At 42.1% G+C, this 21,845-nt stretch overlaps 1 protein-coding gene and 1 long non-coding RNA gene across 2 annotated transcripts; one reads left to right on the top strand and one right to left on the bottom strand.

Moving 5' to 3' along the window:
- Window positions 1-9,743: 9,743 nt before the first annotated feature.
- LOC120112390 (UDP-glucose 4-epimerase 1-like) lies at window positions 9,744-11,095 on the bottom strand. The gene is made up of 3 exons (XM_039131646.1): window positions 10,866-11,095; window positions 10,442-10,533; window positions 9,744-10,192 (listed from the first exon to the last, which is right to left on the bottom strand). The coding sequence occupies exons 1-3, from the start codon at window positions 10,938-10,940 to the stop codon at window positions 10,099-10,101; spliced, it is 261 nt and encodes an 86-aa protein (XP_038987574.1). The 5' UTR covers window positions 10,941-11,095; the 3' UTR covers window positions 9,744-10,098.
- A 6,864-nt stretch (window positions 11,096-17,959) lies between these two features.
- LOC103699275 lies at window positions 17,960-18,742 on the top strand. Its single transcript, XR_602849.3, has 2 exons — window positions 17,960-18,352; window positions 18,464-18,742. It is a non-coding gene; the product is annotated as an uncharacterized LOC103699275 (long non-coding RNA).
- The last annotated feature ends 3,103 nt before the right edge of the window (window positions 18,743-21,845 follow it).

Genomic DNA, 21,845 nt, shown 5'->3' with positions numbered 1-21,845 from the left:
AAAAGAGAGAAAAAAAAAAGGAAACAAAAAGAGGGAAAAGAGGGGTTAGGGTTCATTATTCTATTAGAGGGTGGATGAGAAGAAAAAAAAAGGGTAGCCATCTTGGGAGAAGTGCTTGTGGAATCCATCAAGGAGGAGATGAAGATCTTATTCAAGGCATCTCAAGAGGAAGAAGAACCTTGTGCAAACCTACACTCGGTGAGATTGTTCTCATTTTATTATTGGAGCCTAAACTCTTTTCATATAAACTCTTTGTTTGTGATCCAAGGAAGAGATCCTTGATGTATGTGATCCTCTAGCTTAGCCTAGAGAAGATACTTTGTAAGCCCATTATTGTTGATAGTGGAGGTTTGTGGTGGACTTAGGTCCGGTGGTTTTTTCCCCTCATATTGGAGGGTTTTCCACCTAAAAATTCTTGTTGCTTTCTTGTGGTTTGATTTTTTTGGTAGTTCTTACATTGATTAATTATTGTGGTATTCTCATTCTGCTTACACAAAGATAGGAAAGTTTTCATCTAGTGAAGGGGTCTTTCCTAACAAGTGGTATCAGAGCAAGGTTTTGTGCCTACAAGGTATTTGATAAAATTCTTGTGTGACTCGAATGGAGAATTCTATGGGAGGCATGATTAAATTGACATCTTCCAACTATGCCATTTGGAAATCTAGGATGGAGGATATCCTTTATTGTAAGGATTTGTATGAACCTATCCATGGAGATGAGGCTAGGCCAAAAGAAAAAACTGACAAGGAATGGGAGATAATGAATAGAAAGACAGTTGCACAAATTAGACAATGGGTTGATCAGACTGTGTTTCATCATGTTGCTCAAGAAACCAATGCCTTCTCTTTGTGGAAGAAATTAGAGGCCATGTATGAGAGAAAGACTGCACAGAATAAAGCTTCTTTGATTAGGAGGCTTGTCAACTTGAAGTATAAAGATGGGAGAAGTGTGACAGAACACTTGAATGACTTTCAAGGCTTGGTGAATCAGTTGACTACTATGAAGCTTGTCCTAGATGAGGAGTTGCAGGCTTTGTTACTTCTTAGTTCTTTGCCAGACAGTTGGGAGACTCTTGTAGTGTCTCTAAACAATTCTGCACCTGACGGCAAGGTCATTTTAGATATGGTAAAGGATAGCATGCTAAATGAAGAGGTTAGAAGAAAGGAACAGGGAATATCTCCTGAAGCTGAGGCTCTTGTGACAGAAAGAAGAGGTAGAAGCAAAAGCAAGCATCCTTACAATAGAGATAAATCCAGGGGCAGGTCAAAGTTAAGGAAAGGCATAAAATGCTATCATTGTGGCAAACTAGGACACATGAAAAGAGAGTGCAGAGCATTGAAAAGAGAGCAGAACACAGAAAAAGGTGAAGCAAAGACAAAGAAAAAGGATGTTACAGCAGTTGCAGCTGATGCAGATGTCATTGTTGTTAGTGATGGTTGTGTCAACCTTGCATATGAAGATAGTAACTGGGTGATTGATTCCGGTGCTTCTTTTCATATCACTCCACATGGTGGTTTCTTCACATCCTATACTTCGGTGATTTTGGTTGTGTTAGGATGGGAAATGATGATTTATCCAAAATTGTCGGCATGGGGAGTGTATGTTTAGAGACCAATACAGGGTGCAAGTTGCTACTCAAAGATGTTAGATATGTTCCGGATATCCGCCTCAATTTAATCTCCACCGGCAAGCTTGATGATGAAGGTTATAGCAATCATTTTGGTGAAGGAAAATGGAAGCTCGCGAAAGGCTCTTTGTTGATAGCAAGAGGAAAGAAAAATAATACTCTCTACATGATGCAAGCAAAGCTAAAGAAAGGAGAGGTGAATACAATTGATGATGATTTCTCTACAAAGCTTTGGCACAAAAGGCTTGGGCACATGAGTGAGAAAGGACTTCAAATTCTAGCCAAGAAGGAGTTGCTACCAAATACCAAAGGTGTGTCTTTGAAAACTTGTGTTGATTGTTTAGCCGGAAAACAACATAGAGTTGCATTTCATAGAACACCTATATCTAGAAAAATTAACATTCTAGATTTGATACATAGTGATGTATGCATGATGGATAGTAGAACTCTTGGTGGTGCACTTTATTTTGTTACCTTTATTGATGATCATTCTAGAAAGGTATGGGTTTTTGCTTTGAAATCCAAGGATCAAGTCTTAGATATATTTAAACACTTTCATGTCATGGTTGAAAGAAAGACAGGCAAGAAGCTAAAGTGCATCAGGACAGATAATGGAGGTGAGTACAGAGGGCCATTTGAAAAATATTGCAAAGATTATAGCATTAAGCTTCAAAAGACAGCTCCTAAAACACCGCAAGAAAATGGAGTTGCAGAGAGAATGAATAGAACAATTGTAGAGAGAATCAGATGTATGCTCTCTCATGCAAAATTGCCAAAACCATTTTGGGGTGAAGCTATGAGGACTGCAGTGGATTTGATCAACCTTTCTCCATCGGCTCCTTTGGATGGTGATGTGCTAGAAAGAGTTTGGACAGGAAAAGATGTATCCTACAGTCATTTGAAGGTGTTTGGATGCAAGACATTTGTTCACATTCCAAAAGATGAAAGGTCTAAGCTTGATTGAAAGTCTAAAGAATGTATTTTCTTAGGTTATGGCCATGAAGAATTTGGATACAGGTTGTGGGATCCAAAAGACAAAAAGGTGATCAGGAGTAGAGATGTTGTCTTCTTTGAAGATCAGTTTATTGAAGACTTTGGAAAGCAAGAGAAGCCGAAGTATTTGAACAGTTCTCCAATTAATCTTGATCCAGTTCCTCCACCTATGGTACATGATGATGATAGGGAAGATGTGCAGAATGACAGTGAGCATAGTGATACAGGTGCTAGTGAGGGTTCTACAGGTGATAATGGTCATAGTGAAGCTTCAGAACATGGTGAGCTATCAAGTCAGTCTGAAATGACAGAACCAGAGGTCAGAAGATCTAATAGACAGCACAGAGCATCATCTAGATATCCTGCTTCAGAGTATGTTTTTCTTACAGATGAGGGGGAGCCAGAATGCATCCAAGAAGTGCAGAATCATAAGGACAAGGATAAATGGTTTCAAGCTATGCAAGAGGAAATGAAATCCTTATCTGAAAATCATACTTTTGATTTGGTAAAGCTTCCTAAGGGTAAGATACCACTCAAGAACAAATGGGTATACAGATTAAAGGAGGATGAGAGCAGCTTAAAACCTAAGTACAAAGCAAGATTAGTTGTGAAGGGCTTTGGTCAGAAGAAAAGTGTAGATTTTGATGAAATTTTTGCTCCGGTTGTGAAAATGTCATCTCTTCAGATTATATTGGGTTTGGCAGCTAGTATGGACCTTGAGATTGAACAACTTGATGTGAAGATAACCTTCTTGCATGGAGACCTGGAGAAAGAAATTTATATGGAGCAACCTGAGGGGTTTAAAACTAAGGGCAAAGAACATCTTGTTTGCAAGTTGAAGAAAAGCTTATATGGGCTTAAACAAGCACCAAGGCAATGGTATAAAAAGTTCGATTCTTTCATGATGGGCCATGGCTACAAGAGGACAAAATCCGATCATTGCGTCTGTGCAAAGGTTTAGTGATGGTGAATTTATCATTTTATTGCTTTATGTAGATGATATATTGATTATTGGCCGTGATACTAACAAAATTGATAGGTTGAAGAAAGACTTAAGCAAGTCTTTTGCCATGAAAGATATGGGGCCCGTAAAGCAAATGCTTGGCATGAGAATTTCTCGTGATAGGAAGATCAAGAAGCTTTGGCTATCACAAGAAAGGTATATTGAAAGGATGCTTGAGCGGTTTAATATGGAAAAAGCTAAACCGATTTCCTCTCCACTTGCAAATCATTTCAAACTCACAAACAAGCAAAGTCCTACAAGCGAAAGGGAGAAAGAGGAGATGCAAAAGATTTCCTATGCTTCAGCAGTAGGAAGTTTGATGTATGCCATGGTGTGTACAAGACCAGACATAGCCTATGCAGTTGGTGTTGTGAGCAGATTTCTCTCGAATCCTGGCAAAGAACATTGGGATGCAGTCAAATGGATACTTAGATATCTTAGAGGTACTTCCAAAGCTTGCTTATGCTTTGGAAATGAAAAAACTATGCTAGAAGGATTCACGGATGCAGATATGGCTGGTGATATTGATACTCGAAAGTCTACATCGGGATACATGATGACTTTTGCAGGGGGAGCTGTTTCATGGCAGTCCAAATTACAGAAATGTGTTGCTTTGTCCACTACAGAGGCCGAATATATTGCGGTGACAGAGGCATGTAAGGAAATATTGTGGATGAAAAGATTCCTCCAAGAATTGGGCTTGAAACAAGAAAAGTATACTCTCTATTGCGATAATCAGAGTGTCATTCATCTTAGCAAGAATTCTAGCTTTCATTCAAGGTCGAAGCATATTGATGTGAGGTATCATTGGATTCGGGATGTGTTGGAAGAAAAGCTTTTGCATCTAGAGAAAATCCATACCGATGAGAATGGGTCGGATATGATGACTAAAATTTTGCTTAAGAAGAAGCATGATATTTGTATGCTTAAGGTAAGCTTGGTGGAGCCTCTCACATAAGGTGGGAGGGGGAGAATTGTTGGCCGAGTCCCACCTTATGTGAGGTGGGACCCATCAATTTAAATATAGAAAAAAAGAGAGAAAAAAAGGAAACAAAAAGAGGGAAAAGAGGGGTTAGGGTTCATTATTCTATTAGAGGGTGGATGAGAAGAAAAAAAAAAGGTAGCCGTCTTGGGAGAAGTGCTTGTGGAATCCATCTCAAGGAGGAGGTGAAGATCTTATTCAAGGCATCTCAAGAGGAAGAAGAACCTTGTGCAAACCTACACTCGGTGAGATTGTTCTCATTTTATTATTGGAGCCTAAACTCTTTTCATATAAACTCTTTGTTTGTGATCAAAGGAAGAGATCCTTGATGTATGTGATCCTCTAGCTTAGCCTAGAGAAGATACTTTGTAAGCCCATTATTGTTGATAGTGGAGGTTTGTGGTGGACTTAGGTCCGGTAGTTTTTTCCCCTCATATTGGAGGGTTTTCCACCTAAAAATTCTTGTCGCTTTCTTGTGGTTTGATTTTTTTTGGTAGTTCTTACATTAATTAATTATTGTGGTATTCTCATTCTACTCACACAAAGATAGGAAAGTTTTCATTTAGTGAAGGGGTCTTTCCTAACAAGATCTTAGTTTAATCATCACACTCTAGGTCAAAAAAATAATAAAGATCTTAGTTTAATCATAGTTTCTGCTATATTTTCAAACTTTATCTCAATTGCTCCAAATCGGTTCACCATTTATCAACAAGAAAGCAACAACAAACAACCAAAAAAAATTGGGGAAATTAATCACCCACCCTCTTTTAGACCACGCTATAACAAAAGGTCCCCGTTGACCGGTCTTAAAATTTTTCGTCCATTATCTCTATTAAGTTTAATTCCCGGTCCTTCAGCCCCTTTTGTTTTTTCAAAAAATACCAAAAATGCCCCTACCCCTTTTGATCTCCCATTCCCAGAAGAAGAAGAAGAAACAGGGGCAGCCGCCACCGACCACGGCCCATCCCCGCCCGAGCTCCCTCCCGTGGCTGCCACCGGCGCCGTCTCGCTTCCTACCGAGCCCCATCCCGCGGCTCCGCCACCTCCCGTGCCCCTTCCCCTCCTAATCTTTCGATCTCAGCAGAAAAAGAAGAAGAAGAAGGCCCGGCCGCCGCCGACCATGGCGCGCCTCCGCCCGAGCTCCCTCCTGCGGCCGCGGCCGGCCCCTGCTCGCCCCCTCCCTAGCCCCCTCCTGCGGCCTCGCCCCCTCCCACGGCCCCCGCCCGAGCTCCCTCCCGCGGCCGCCGTCGGCCCCGGCTCGCCGTCGACGGCGGCCCCGCCCCCTCCAACGGCCGCCACGGCCCGGCCCCCTCCGGCGCCGCCGGCTCGCAGGAGGAGAAGAAAGAAGAAAGAAGAAGAAGGGAAGAAGAGAAGAAAAAGAAAAAAAAAGAAAAGGAAAGAAAAAGAAAGAAAAAAAAGAAAAAAAATAAATAATTAAATAAATGCATAAATAAATAAATCAATAAATATAAATAAACAAATAAATAAAATAAATAAATAAATAATATATTCTAATAAAATAAAATAATTATAAATAAATAAATAAATAAAGAAAAAGGAAGAAAAGGAAAGAAAAAGAAAAAAGAAGAAAAGGAAAGGAAAAGAAAAAAGAAAAGAAGAAAAAAAAAGAAAAGAAAAGAAAAAAAAACAGAAGAAAAGGAAAGAAAAAGAAGAGAGGGAAAGAAAAAGAAAAAAAGGAAAGAAAAAGAAGAAAAGGAAAGAAGAAGAAAAAAAAGAAAGAAAAAGAAGAAAAAGAAAGAAAAGAAAAAAAAGAAAAGAAAAAGGAAGAAAATGAAAGAAAAAGAAGAAAAAGGAAAGAAAGAAGAAAAAGAAAAGAAAAAGAAGAAAAGGATTATTTCTACAAAAAGCAGAAAACTCAGTTAAGTTCAGCATTCTGCTCTGTGCACACAATTTATTGTTTACTGCACACAGATATGTGTCATTTGCACACACTTATTGTTGTAAGCCTAGAGCATGGCACAAACTCAGTTAACCTGGAAACATACTTAATTAACGTTGGCACACACTAAATTTACCACCGAACATACTTAATTAACGTTGGCACACACTAAATTTACCCCCGAACACAGTTTTGTGCTTTTTGCACACAGTTTTCTGCTTTTTGCACACAGTTAATCGACTACTGCACACAAATATGTGCCATGTGCACACAGTTAAGTTAAGCATTCTGCTCTGTGCACACAATTACCCGAACACAGTTTTATGCTTTTTGCACAGTTTTCTGCTTTTTGCACACAGTTTATCGATTACTGCACAGAGATATGTGCCATGTGCACACAGTTAAGTTAAGCATTCTGCTCTGTGCACACAATTTATTGTTTACTGCACACAGATATGTGTCATTTGCACATGCTTATTGTTGTAAGCCTAGAGCATGGCACAAACTTAATTAACCTGGAAACATACTTAATTAACGTTGGCACACACTAAATTTACCCCCGAACACAGTTTTGTGCTTTTTGCACACAATTTTCTGCTTTTTGCACACAGTTAATCGACTACTGCACACAGATATGTGCCATGTGCACACAGTTAAGTTAAGCATTCTGCTCTGTGCACACAATTACCCGAACACAGTTTTATGCTTTTTGCACAGTTTTCTGCTTTTTGCACACAGTTTATCGATTACTGCACACAGATATGTGCCATGTGCACACAGTTAAGTTCAGCATTCTGCTCTGTGCACACAATTTATTGTTTACTGCACACAGATATGTGTCATTTGCACACACTTATTGTTGTAAGCCTAGAGCATGGCACAAACTCAATTAACCTGGAAACATACTTAATTAACGTTGGCACACACTAAATTTACCCCCGAACACAGTTTTGTGCTTTTTGTACACAGTTTTCTGCTTTTTGCACACAGTTAATCGACTACTGCACACAGATATGTGCCATGTGCACACAGTTAAGTTAAGCATTCTGCTCCATGCACACAATTTCCCGAACACAGTTTTATGCTTTTTGCACACAGTTTTCTGCTTTTTGCACACAGTTTATCGATTACTGCACACAGATATGTGCCATGTGCACACAGTTAAGTTCAGCATTCTGCTCTGTGCACACAATTTATTGTTTACTGCACACAGATATGTGTCATTTGCACACACTTATTGTTGTAAGCCTAGAGCATGTAACCTGGAAACATACTTAATTAACGTTGGCACACACTAAATTTACCCCCGAACACAGTTTTGTGCTTTTTGCACACAGTTTTCTGCTTTTTGCACACAGTTAATCGACAATTTTTTTTTTCTTTTCTTTTTTTCTTTTTTCCTTTTCTTCTTTTTCTTTTCTTTTTTTCTTTTTCTTTCCTTTTTCCTCTTTTTCTTTCCTTTTTCTTCTTTTTTTCTTTTTCTTTCCTTCTTTTTTTTCTTTTATTTTTCTTTTTCTTTCCTTCTCTACACACAATTAAGTCTGCTGTGCACACACTTAAATCTTCTCTCAACACAGTTAAGTATTCTATACATCACACAGTTAAGTTAAATATTCTCTATACACAATTAAGTCTTATATGCACACATTTAAATTTTCTCTGCACACAGTTAAGTGTTCTACGCATCACACAGTTAAGTGTGTGCAGAGAAGACTTAATTGTGTACAGAGAACACTTAACTGTGTGATGCACACAGTTAAATATTCTCTGTACACAATTAAGTATTTTCTGCACATACATGAATCTTCTTTTTCTTTCCTTTTCTTCTATTTTTTTCTTTTCTTTTCTTTTCTTTTTTCTTTTTTTCTTTTTTCTTTTTCTTTTTCTTTCCTTCTCTTCTTTTCTTTCCTTTTTCTTCTTCTTTTTTTCTTTTCTTTTTTTCTTTTTTCCTTTTCTTCTTTTTCTTTTCTTTTTCTTCTTTTTCTTTCCTTTCTTTCCTTTTTCTTCTTTTTCTTTCCTTTTCTTCCTTTTTCTTTTCTTTTTTTCTTTTTTTCCTTTTCTTCTTTTTCTTTCCTTTTTTTCTTCTTCTTTCCTTTTCTTCTTTTTCTTTCCTTTTTTCTTTTTCTTTCCCTCTCTTCTTTCTCTTTCCTTTTTTTCCCTTCTTTTTCTTTTTTTTTCTCTTCTTCCTTTCTTCTTCTTTCTTCTCCTCCCGCAGGCCGGCGCCACCGGAGGCCGGGGGAGAGGGCCCGGCCATGGCGGCCGCAGAAGGGGGCCGCAGGAGAGGGCCCGGCCGTGGCGGCTTTATTTATTTATTTATAATTATTTTATTTTATTATAGAATATATTATTTATTTATTTATTTATTTATTTATTTTATTTATTTTATTTGTTCATTTATATTTATTGATTTATTTATTTATGCATTTATTTAATTATTTATTTTTTTTCTTTTTTTTCCTTCTTTTTCTTTCCTTTTCCTTTTTTTCTTTTCTTTTTCTTCTCTTCTTCCCTTCTTCTTCTTTCTTCTTTCTTCTCCTCCTGCGAGCCGGCGGCGCCGGAGGGGGCCGGGCCGTGGCGGCCGTTGGAGGGGGCGGGGCCGCCGTCGACGGCGAGCCGGGGCCGACGGCGGCCGCGGGAGGGAGCTCGGGCGGGGGCCGTGGGAGGGAGCTCGGACGGGGGCGGGCCATGGGAGGGGGCTCGGGAGGGAAGAGGCCGCGAGAGGGGGCGAGCAGGGGCCGGCGACGGCCGCAGGAGGGAGCTCGGGCAGAGGCGAGTTGTGGTCGGCGGCGGCCGGGCCTTCTTCTTCTTCTTTTTCTTCTGAGAACGGGAGATTAGGAAGGGAAGGGGCACGGGAGGTGGCGGGGCCGCGGGATGGGGCTCGGTAGGGAGCGAGACGGCGCCGGTGGCGACCGCGGGAGGGAGCTCGGGCGGGGACGGGCCGTGGTCGGTGGCGGCTGCCCCTGTTTCTTCTTCTTCTTTTGGGAATGGGAGATCAAAAGGGGCAGGGGCATTTTAATATTCTTAGGGGGCGTTTTCGTCTCATAATAAAGTATTGAAATATGGCTGGACTGATCGTTAAACAACCAGTCAACAGGGATTAAACGTTAAAGACCGGTCAATAAATGTACCGGTGATTAATTTCCCCAAAAAAATTCTACCAGAAAAGTTGACACTGCAGAGAAGAGAATGAGAGATGAATGTGATCCCCTTAACTGACGTTTAATTTCACTTGAAACGCTTCCTTGGAAAATTTTATATATAACCTTTCCTAAGAACCACATTAGTGAAAATTTTCTATAATTATAACACATTCAAACCATCGACCTTTCCCTCCTCCAAGTACAGCACCAAGGTGCCCACTGGTGGTCAATAAAATTACAAGAAAAGGTCATATGGCCATCCAGCACCGCAGCAATCATAGGATGGAAACAAAGTCTTTCAGAAATAAACAGCAAGAAACATTCTGAAAGTCATGCCTCTCTCATGACATAAGCATATTTATTTGTACCAAAGATTATTACATAGAAGAGGATATTAGCTAGACCTATACTTTACGGATTGAAAAGCTGATGTTATTGTAAAGACTTGTTCCTTCAGTTAGCTGAGTCAGGTGATCCATATCCCCAGGGGTTCTTGCTAGCCCAGTTCCACTGATCCCGACACATCTCATCGATGCCATACTTTGTCCTATAACAAGAAAAAAGGTGTTACTTCAGTCAGCACGAGTGTATACATTTAACTTCTATACCTTTCCCTACGGTAAGGACAATTCTCATTTTCAGTCAAAGAACTCTTAGGGCTGCAGTGAATTAAATGACTACCCAAAATGAACAAATGGAAGAAGGAATGAAAAAAAATGGGAACAAATATATTTGCCACAAATTCATGTATGCATATGTCTGTAACAATCTACTAATACTACAATTGTGCACATACTTCCAATTCAGCTCCTTCTCTGCTTTAGCAGTTGATGCATAAACAATTTCAGCATCACCAGGCCGCCTTCCAGCCATGACCAGAGGGATTTTCTGAAAGAATTTCCAGGATTAGTAACTACAAATTTATAAGTTACCTAGAAAATTCTAAAAAAACTACAAATACTTGTATAACAAGCAGCACAAGTTCGGATACTGTATTGATTTACTTTATTCAATGCATGGAAAAAAAGAGATGATTCATCCATTTTGAAGTACTTCACTTCTCAGAATATATCCATTAAGCATCTTTTTTTTCTTTTTGCTTTTTTTTTTTTGAAGGGGGGGTGGGGGGGTTGAGTTTCTCATATCCCCAAGCAGAAATTTGAGTGGCCCACTGAAATTTAACTACCCAATCAAATTATCCCAAACAGAAGTAGTGGTACCTTTCCAGAGGCCTTCTCAAATGCTGTCACCATTTCCAGTACAGAGGTTCCTTTCCCAGTCCCCAGATTATACATTTCGCAGCCTGTCACTCACAAGCAACTTAATCAGAACAAAGACAGCAAGATATTACTAGTCTATATAAAGTTTTTTTTAATACCTAACTATGAATAACCGTGCAAAACCATCCAAAGAGAAGATGACAACTGCATTGAATTATATAAGTTACAGACATAAATAGATGGCTAACCTATTTAGGGAAGATAGTTCCTAAAAGAAATTAATGATTTCAGTATTGTAACCAGCAAACCCCAACCCACTCCCTTCCTCCCTACTACAACGGACCACACACAAAAAGAAATTAATGATTTCAGTATTGTAACCAGCAAACCCCAACCCACTCCCTTCCCCCCTATTACAACCCACCAAACACGCACGCGCGCACACACACATCACACAAAACTCACAAAAAAAAGGGCAAATCCTAAGCATATCCTGTCAAATACATTGTATGAATAGTAAAGATGTAGCTTGAATTGAAAAGACTGGCAAATCCTCTGTAGAAGCAAGCTTTTTCACATGCTCATCATGACATCCAGATTTTCTTATTTCTCTCTCCTTTCTTGACCCATTGGAAACAAATTCCAGCACCTTTCAATTTTGTGACCCTTCTTTTTAGGGGGAGGGTGGGGGGTGGGGTGGGACACATAATCATACAATCTCAATACATCCTCCATCATCCAGCATAGATTAACTCTTAAATTTCCTCAACATGTTCTACTGCAAGTTTGCAACTCCAGAATCCCCAGATTTTTCCATATCCAGCTAAAATTGCAAACAAGATGGATGCTCCTGTATATGTAATCCATTATCATAATTTCATTATTAAATTGCATAAGACATTAAGTTGCATGAGACATTCACGTACACTAGAAAAGCGTACTTGGCAGTATAAAACTTCTATCTGTTTAAGAACATTATTCAGAACATTATAAACCTTATAATATTCCTTTAAGCACTCCCTGTGCGCCTACCCTTCAGCAAGACATAACCAGAAACCTATAATTGCCTTTTTGGCTTTTGTAACCTCCCATTTTTACATGGCTATATGGAAACTTCAGGATCGGCATTCATTCTTGACCATTGCATGAACGGATTGAACTCGGATCGGCCCTTGGGAGCTCCTGCCTCCGCTGGGGTCTTCTTCCCCGTTTCCTCCATGGGCCGAGCACGGGCCGGCCCACGAGCCCATTTTTTGTTTTTGGGCTGTTACACCTGTCCTGGATGTTGGGTTACTTTTTTTCCCTCTATCATAATGAATGAAAATTTTCAGCATATATAGACCTTTTGCATCCACCAATAGTCCTACATGGTATGGTAGTCTCATTTTCTGATCCACGCATTTGCTTAATTGACTCCTGCTCAAGGTGGAGAATGAATTTGTTAATAGAAGAAAAGAGAGAGAATGAGTTAGTTCTGCAGATGGAGATATTTGTGGTCCTGTTATACAATTTTATTATCATTATAAGTGCATTCTGGATTGCCTATTATTGCTAAAAGTGAAACTGAAGTCCATCTCATCTTCACTGGTTTGTATACGGTCGGTTCACAGGGACAAAACCATGGCGTTTCCCAGCTTCGCGATGAAATCTGAAGTCAATGACGAAGACATGACAATCTAATAAAGATGTGCACTGCCTTCATATTTGTTCGCTCCAAAATTGATGATGTCCCCTTGCTCCATCTACACCTTGAAAGTGATGCATCTGCACTGGGGTGGGACGATCGATGCTGCTTCTCCAAAAGATGATGACGATAACCAATCTCAACCCTTATGCTGCAGTCATATGCAAGACGTTTCGAGCGGCCATATGGTTTATCGCAGATCAAGCATGACAATTCAGTTACTTGAGCTGCAAATAAATACTTTTAGATTATATGCTAGTACCTACAGTATCATAAGAATTATCAATGTCTATTTCAACTTCATGCACTGTATACTTTTCAATTGTGTAGTCCGTGAAATACGAGTTTGGTCTTGCTATAATTCGAACTCACTTAAAAGAACTCTCTTCTGGAAGGATAATTGGATTTATGATGTTCCACTTCAGGTCATTTTCCCTTAGTTATACAAGATTAATCGAAGGAAAAATGGAACAGTGGCGGATTTCTTCAATGAAAGGACTAGAACATGGAAAATCGGATTGCCAGTTCATCACTCTAGGGAGACTCAATTGTATTGCAATCTGTTGCTGGAAATTGGACCCGGGGGCGACCACGGGCTGAGGAGAAGGAGCTCCGGCAGGGGGTGCGTCGACGGGCTGCGTCCTCCGGGGGATCTACGAGAAGCCGGTGGCCAGGGTTTCCGGCATCGGCCCTCCGATGCTTAAGTCAGAGGGGGATTTTTTGTGGAGAAAAAGAGAGATTATGTAAAAGATGTATGGAGGAAGGAGAAGAAGAAGCCCCCCTGCCTCGAAATCTTCCCCCCTTTTTATAGGAGGGGGTGGAGGTTACCTGTGACTGGACGTGACCATGCGAATTAATGAGTTACCGTAGTGATTGGACAGGATTGTGTAAGTCAATGAGTTACCGTAGTGATTGGACAGGATTATGTAAGTCAATGAGTTACCCTAAACGACTTGAGATTTTGGGTTGGCTGGCGATCTGTTGAGATCGTGTGCATTTAAATATTGACAGTCGTTGAGGCAGAGATCGCGGAATTTGATCCTGGATATGGAGGGTCTGGTGATTCCTTCTTTAGGCGGAGCGGCTTGACTGTTGGTCATGCTTGCCAAGCTCATACCTGCCGAGGTCATGCATGCTGAGCTCATACCTGCCGAGGTCATGCATACTGGGGTCATACCTACCGAGGTCATGCAAACCGAGGTCATGCATGCCAAGCTCATACCTGCCGAGCTCATGCAAACGGAGGTCATGCATGCCGAGCTCATACCTGCCGAGGTCATGCATGCCGAGCTCATATCTGCTGAGGTCATGCATACTGAGCTCATACATGCCAAGGTCATACATACCGAGCTTATGCATGCCAGGGTCGTGCACACTGAGGTCGTGCACGCCGAGATCATGCTTGCCGGGAACACGCCTGTCGTCAGATACGGATGCTCTGATTGTATTTGTGGGGTGGTCCATTTTTTCCCCCAACACTACCCCCCAACTTCCGAGTTCGAGCTGCTTTTTGGCTCGGGCGAAGGAAGTAGTCCAGTCGTTGATCGTCCTGTAATATAGCCAAATATCTACGGAGATGTATGTAACAAGTAGGGTGTACCTCTCGTACAGTCGGAGCTAACGGCCTTAAGCAGAGCTGTCCAAGCCGAGCTAAACGACTCTGCTTCGAGGTCGACTTCAGCGGCCTTCTTTGGCTTGTGGTCGACTTAGCAGGGTGCCCCCACTCAGATCGGGGCGCATCATCGTAGGAGGCGTCGAATGGCGTTGAAAGTCGTCGAAATGGCATCGAAATATCATCGAAGTGGCATCGAATGTCGTCGAAGTGGCGTCGATTGTCGTAGAAGTGGCGTCAAAATATCGTCGAAATGGCGTCGAATGTCGTTCTTCCGAGCTCGGAAAAGGAGATGACTTTCGCAGTGCACGGATGCTTTGAGGAAGCTCCTTCTTCCGAGCTCGATGTTTCAGGTGCCTCTACTCGCCCGCCTTCTGATGATATTGATGATGCCCGTGAGAGGTCAGTTGTCGTTCCGCTCCTCATGCGGCACTGGGTTTTATCCTCGGGCTCTCTCCTGTAGGCCTTATCACGGACAAAACAACTCAATCGACCTCGACGAACAAGTGCCTCGATCTCATCACGGAGCTCGTAGCAATCCTCTGTATCATGGCCGCGATCTCGGTGAAAATAGCAGTACTTTTTCGAGTGCTTCCGCGACTCTGTCGGTCGCATTCTCAATGAAAGTCGGAGGTAGCCCTGACCCTCAATCTCTATGAGGATCTCTGCTTAGGTGGATGTGAGGGGAGTGTATGTCTGAAACTTTTGGAGGGGAGACCTCGGGCGAGCTAGGCTCTTGGGCCAAGGAGGCTCTTCCTCATGCCAGGGGAATATGCTGCTTGGTTGGGAGTGCTCCTCCTGGCGCTTCTTCTGCATCTTGGCAGGTCATTCGGCTGCCTCCCGCTGAGAGGCCATGGCTTCCTCAGTCTTGGCGTACTTGCGAGCTCGGACCAATATTTCAAGAAAGTCGGCGGGGAAGCTCTTCTCGATGGAGTAAAGAAATTTATAGGACCGAGCTCCAATCTTCAATGCCGACATGGCAATTGACTGCTCGAGCTCTCAGGATAATGGATGCGCGACAAGCCCTCCTGGCTTGGGGGTCAAGCTCGGTGGGAGCTTCGGTGGTGGCGACACTCTACAGAAATGACGTCACGAGCGGCGTCCTGAGGACTCATGTTCGTGAAGAGGGAGTAGAGGTTGGTCTTCTACTTGCTGTAGGCCTTGAACGACCGTAGTGAGTGCTTGGACTTATTGAACAAGCAGGTTGAACTGCTCTGATTGGACTTGGAAAACTGGATCCGCCGGAGGCCTTGGTGGTAGGTTCTGGACTGAGTGGCCAGGACTTGGCGTGCGACGCCGGAAGGTGTTGGAGGCTCCTTTACTCTTTAACTTCATGGTCATGACTCGGTCCCTTCCTCTAGCGCCAACTGTTGCTGGAAATTGGACCTGGGGGCGACCACGAGGTGAGGAGGAAGAGCTCCGGCAGGTGGTCCGTCGACGGGCTGCATCCTCCGGAGGACCTGTAAGAAGCCGGTGGCGGGGGTTTCCGGCGCTAGCCCTTCGATGCTTAATTCAGAGGGGGATTTTTTGTGAAGAAAGAGAGAGATTACGTAAAAGATGTATGGAGGAAGGAGAAGAAGAAGCTCCCCTGCCTCGAGATCTTCCCTCCTTTTTATAGGAGGGGGGTGGAGGTTACCTGTGACTGGACGTGACCATGCGAATTAATGAGTTACCATAGTGATTGGACAGGATTGTGTAAGTCAATGAGTTACCGTAGTGATTGGATAGGATTGTGTAAGTCAATAAGTTACCGTAAACGGCTTGAGATTTTGGGCTAGCTGGCGATCTGTTGAGATCGTGTGCATTTAAATGTTGACAGTCGTTGAGGCGGAGATCGCGGGATTTGATCCTAGATATGGAGGGTATAGTGATTCCTTCTTTAGGCGGAGCGGCTTGACTGTTGGTCATGCTTGCCGAGCTCATACTTGCCGAGGTCATGCATGCCGAGCTCATACCTGCCGAGGTCATGCATACCGGGGCCGAGGTCATGCATGCCGGGGTCATGCACGCTAAGGTCGTGCACGCCGAGATCATGCTTGCCGGGGTCACGCCTGTCGTCGGATACGGGTGCTCTGATTGTATTTGTGGGGTGGTCTTTTTCCCCCCAACACAATCAATTATCTTCCCTTTTAGCTCTGGTCACTTTAACCCATGAAGAGGACCGCCTGGTGTGGAAGTTAAACAGCAATGGATCCTTCTCAACGGCATCTCTCTACGAGTTTTTAAATACTAGAGGAATTAAATGCAGTTTCGCAAGCTCTTTATGGAAACTCAGCATGCCATTTAAGATCAAGTGTTCTACGGTGCTGAAAAAAAAAAGAAAAAAAAATTGGTGGATGCTCATAGATCACCTTTTTCTCAAATCCCTGCTTCTTCTCTTCCATATGGAAAGCTATTTGCACCTCTCTTGGTGTGCTCCATCCTCAATCTAGTTTTGAATTCCCATGCCCCTATTGGAGAGGCAGAAACTTTCCAAAATCTATTCAGCCTCTGGTGCCCACGTTACTTGCAGCTATGGCATGGGTTTGTTGGCAAGAGAGAAATGCAAGCATATTTTTGAAGAAAATATGCTTGCAACTGTTGCCTCGATAGGCCTGCAACTTTTCAACGATTGGTCATCTCTTTGTGATCAAAAGCTTCTCCCACACTTTGCGCAAATCTGGTTAAAAATAAAGAACATCCCATGTCGGCTGTCAAGCAGTTAAAATTTTCAGTTGCAAGGATTGAAACTGAAACTTCATGCTGCAGTCAAGTGATCATTTTTATCCTTCTTAAGTTGCTGCGGGCCAATGAATCTCTTGAAGCTGTTGTCTGTTATATCAATCCTCAGTCCCTAGTTCCACTCAGATTGTATTGGAATTTTCCTCAGATGCTGCTGATCAAGAAAGACACGGAAATAGAAATTGGTCTCAGCTACCTCGCTGATCCCCCTTTTTTTTCCCCATGTCAGAGAAGCAGCAGAATGCTGCTCCTTTCACGGGACCATTGTGCCAAAATAGAGCTTTTTAGCCTCTCTTTGATTTCGGGTCCAGGGGACTAAGCTTGTCCAAAGCAAGTTCAGAGGGAACTTCAAAGACAGTTTCAAAATACTCTTTAGAGGAGCTTCACCAGCAAGTCCTTCACATTCCTCCTCCTCTCGAATCAACACTTCATGTAATCATTGGCTTCTTTTCACACTGAGGAATCGGCCTGTTTGGCTTCTTTTTGTAATCACCCTTGGAAGACTGCAAGCTTTGGCTTCTTCTTGTAATCACCAACAATTTTTGAGTCACAACCCAGGATCCCATCCAAAAAAGCTATCCAAAAAGTATTATTTGAGTTTCTTGATCCTATATATAAGTATCCAACATCTATCTAGTAAATAACCGATGTGGGACTAAACCCATACCTGCACGAATAGTCACATACTCCCCCTATTTATGCCCTATCATCCTGGCCAGGCTAAGGATCCAAATCCATTTAAATATAATTACAAATGTCATGATCAGCTCGTGGTCAGCTCAAATATTCCTATGCTGTAGTATTCCTTAATCCACATAGGTCATGGGCAAAATCCACTTTGAGGATCCGTGCGAGCGTGTGCTTAGTCCCACATCGGTTATTCACTGAGTAGATCTTGGATACTTATACATGATGAAGGAATTCAAATAATATCTTCTGGCTAGTCTTTTTGGATGAGGTCATAGATTGTGATATCTTGTCCATATATAAACTTTCTTTGTTAATCATTAATAAAGGCCGGGCGGCTTACTTGCCTCCTGAGAACCATAGTGAAAGTCGAGCTCATATGAGAATAAGCATTATATATCTTGCACATATTTCCACTATCTAGTCTTATTAATATTCTATCCTAGAAGACCCAACTTTTGTTCATTATACTTTGAGACACCTATATGCAAGTTTATTCATGGATAAATTCTGGGATAACCTAGTTGCATTGATCTATTCGACATTCAATATGCTTCATGTCTGCCAACAATTTTCTTCAAGCCACATAATTCAATATCTCTTCTTTTTTTTCCCCTCTCCTCTCCTCCCCTCCCTTTCCCCTTCATTCTTCTAGGGTTTCTCCAGACCTAGGGTTTGATCGGTTATTCTTTAGATCAACCGGAGACGGCAAACACTGAGGGCCGTTAACATGGGCAATGCTTTGTAACTATCCGCCGACCTGCAGTTCGTCACCGCGACCCGGTACAACTCTCCCCGTCCTCTTACTCTCTCAATCTCTTTTCACCTATTACATCCATCTATTAATCTTCATTCTTCGATCGTCTCTTTATCTGCTTGGGGAAAAAAATTTAGGGCTTTTACCAATCAGGAGCTGGAGGATCTTAGATCCCTCTTCGTGTCCCTGGCCGCCCAATCCCAGAGCCACGGCAAGTTCGTTAGCCAATCCGTCTTCAAGGTCATGAATTGTTCTTTTCTTTTTGGTATTTCATGACCGTATTATCTCCCCTTTGATGTGGAATTCCCAGCATGTTTGTGCTAAAAAATCTGTTCTATTTGTGGAGGAGCCGTTGGGTTTTCTTATTCTTTGTAAGAAAGTGGGATGTAATTAACCTGCAGGTAATTATGAATGTAGTGGTTGTGATTAACCAGTAGAACTATCCAGTAGGAAATGTATATATATTTTAGAAAAAAAATTAATTTTTTTAAAAAATAATTATAACGCACTTTAATGCGTTGTTATAAAAAATATCAGTTATAAAAGCCAACACATTTAAGCATCGCTAAAAGACGAACTTTATAATCATCGGCTTTTAGCGACGCTTTTAAGCGTCTTTAAAAAGCATCACTAAAAGTCGACTCTTTAGCGACGCTTTTTAAGAACACCAGCAAAAAAATTTTCACTCTCACATAGCCGACGCTTTTGCGACGTTTTAGAAAGCATCGGCAAAAAAATAATCAACGCTTATAAGCATCGGTATAGGCTTTAAAAAGCGCCGGAAAAACTCATATTTGTTATAGTGTTGGAGCACCTACCTGACGAGTAGGGGGGTGTAAACAAGCCAAGCTCAAGCTTGGCTTGCTTGTTAAGCGAGCCAAACTAATGCTAATTCATTTAACTTCAACCACACAAACAGCTAATTTAAGAGACCTACTTGGAACCTAACATCTCACATGCTTTCACACATACACATTGAGTTAATATACACTGTTATATGATTACAAGTATCCAATTCTAAGGTGCAAGCTAGTGTGCCCATGCCTGATGCAGGGGTAGAGAAGGAAGATACAAGAGAAGTTTGAATGAAAAACAAGTTCTTGAACTTGAGACTTCTGGTGCATGTTGATGAGGGGCAAAATGGATTGTCCAGCCCATAACAAAAGGGCCACCCAATTTCGGCCCAATAGACACTAACGCCGACCGGACGTGTTCTCAGTCCGGCTCAGAATCAGCCCGACCTCGGACTCCGCCGAAAGCTCCTTCGACTTCGGCTATTCGCCGACTTGCCCGACTAAGTTCGGCGCACCTCCTGTATTCGCCGACTCGCCCGACCAAGTTCGGGGCGCTTTCTGTATTCGCCGACTCGCCCCGAGCTCGGTCGGGGCATCCTCTCTAGTAATACGCCCCGACCCTTGAGCTCGGGGCACTCCACCGAGCACACCTCGGAACCTGGGATACTGGGCTAACCTCGGCACCCGTCAAGCCGACTTCGCCAAATGCATGATGCAATCTCTCGATGAGTTCGGCCTCGCCAACGGCCGCACCCATGTGCGTGGCCCCGCCCTCCTACGTGGTCGTACATTGCGACGCCACTACGCCACGCTTTGCTAGCTGGCCTACGACAGTCAAAGGACAGTGTCATGCTACTTCGGCCATGCCCTGCTACGACTGTCAACGCCTTACCATTTTCCAGAACGAACTGTACCGCGCGCCACAAGCAAGCTTTGGCTGCGCGCCACCCCCACTCATGATGGGAACGGGCCATACCTCCGCCACTTAAGCGCCTCTACCGGGGCTATAAAGAACCCCAACAGGTAACACTTAAGGGATTTTTTGGCGGGACCAACTGAATACCACTCTAACTTGATCGTCGGAGGGCCCTTACCGGAAGCACCGGTGAGACTTTGTGCAGGTACACCGCCGTGCGGAAAATGACGCTCGTCCTTTCCTTTCACTCTCCGACAGCTCCTCCGACTCCTCCGGCGTGGTCACCCTCGGGCCAGATTTGAACCACAACACATGTGATAATATTTAATAATTATAATATTAAGTATTTTTAACTATATCGCTGATGAGAGAAAAGTGCAGAATAATTCAGAAAAACTAAACATAAAAAGGGGCATCTTGGTGCATGAGACTACCTATGTAATCTTATTCTATACGTAGAGAGGCTATTTCAATGTTACAAACTCATGATATCCATGTTACAATAAAGCAACTTTATCGTTATGCTAATCTCCGCCCTCCGAGAAAAACCAACATTATGGGACGAAAACCCTTTGGTAAAATTGAAACCCCATGACATCCATATTACAATGGAGCAATCTTATCTATTGGTGATCGGGATGCCTATGCTAAGATCTCCGTCCTTTGACGAACCTAAGCATCAATGCAACCATTGCCTTGCACGTCAATGCAAAGAGGAGGGAGATGCCTTGATATCTTCTTTGGCGGGAGAGATTTGAGACGGATCTAATTGTATTGAACAATCTAAGCGAGATCTTGCCTTGATCACTGCTCCAAGAGGATGATGTGGTGAATGAGAAGGAAAGGATATTAAATTTTACATAGATTTGGATTGTGGAGACAATGGTGGTGGTGACAGAAGAGGAGGCCCTCCTTCTCAGGGTAGTGAAGAGATGGAAAATCAAAGGCAAAGTAGTGGTGGTGATGAAGAGAGAAAAGGATTGTGACCACCGATGCCCTCCTTCTCACTCATCTCTTTTTTTGGTTTTTATTTTTTTCTCTTTATCTAGTCCTAGTTCCTAAGAGTTACATGATTTTTAATTTATTTACGTGTTTTAGGATCTGTAAGATGGGGTATATGGCATGCCAAAAAACCCTCCCTAGATGATATACTTTCGGCGACCTCACCAGTGGATTTTTATCCCAATGATACGAATTTAGATAGATAAAGCTACTATAGCATTTTTTTTTTTTGAATCACAAGTTGTGCTAAATAAATGATCAGCACAGAGAAGTGTGTATGAATGGAGAAGCTGCAGATAACATCATCCTTTTGATAATTCACAGGTACTTTCAAAAACAATAGTTGGTGAACTTTCACAAAATAAATCAGAATAAATGATGAAAAATTTAGCAATATGAGTAATATCTTGAGTAATTTGAACAATTAAGTATTTCCCATAAAATTTGCTGACCTAGTCCAAAAGAAAGTAATGCAGATTGAATTGATCTAAACAGCAAGACAACACTAGAAAATCAAGGAACAGCTTCCCAAAACCTCATTGTAATAGAGATAAGGTGAGAAATAAAGGAACTGGTTCATTTGCAAACATGAAAAGTTAGATTAACAAAATAATTATAAACAAGGTCAAGAAAAAGCTAGAATATACATACATACATACATATATATATATATATATATATATATATATTATTTCCACTTCCATGGGTAAAGTTCTAGAGTTTATGGATGAGCATAATTGCAGACCTCCCACTGCTCGAAAAGGTCTCATGCTTGAATGCATAGAAATTTCCCCCTACATCAGCAGA

Source organism: Phoenix dactylifera, chromosome 11, assembly GCF_009389715.1.
Source record: "Phoenix dactylifera cultivar Barhee BC4 chromosome 11, palm_55x_up_171113_PBpolish2nd_filt_p, whole genome shotgun sequence".
Classification (NCBI taxonomy): Eukaryota; Viridiplantae; Streptophyta; class Magnoliopsida; order Arecales; family Arecaceae; genus Phoenix; species Phoenix dactylifera.
The sequence above is the reverse complement of the archived record's forward strand: the minus strand, read 5'-3'. Positions and strand labels throughout refer to the sequence as shown.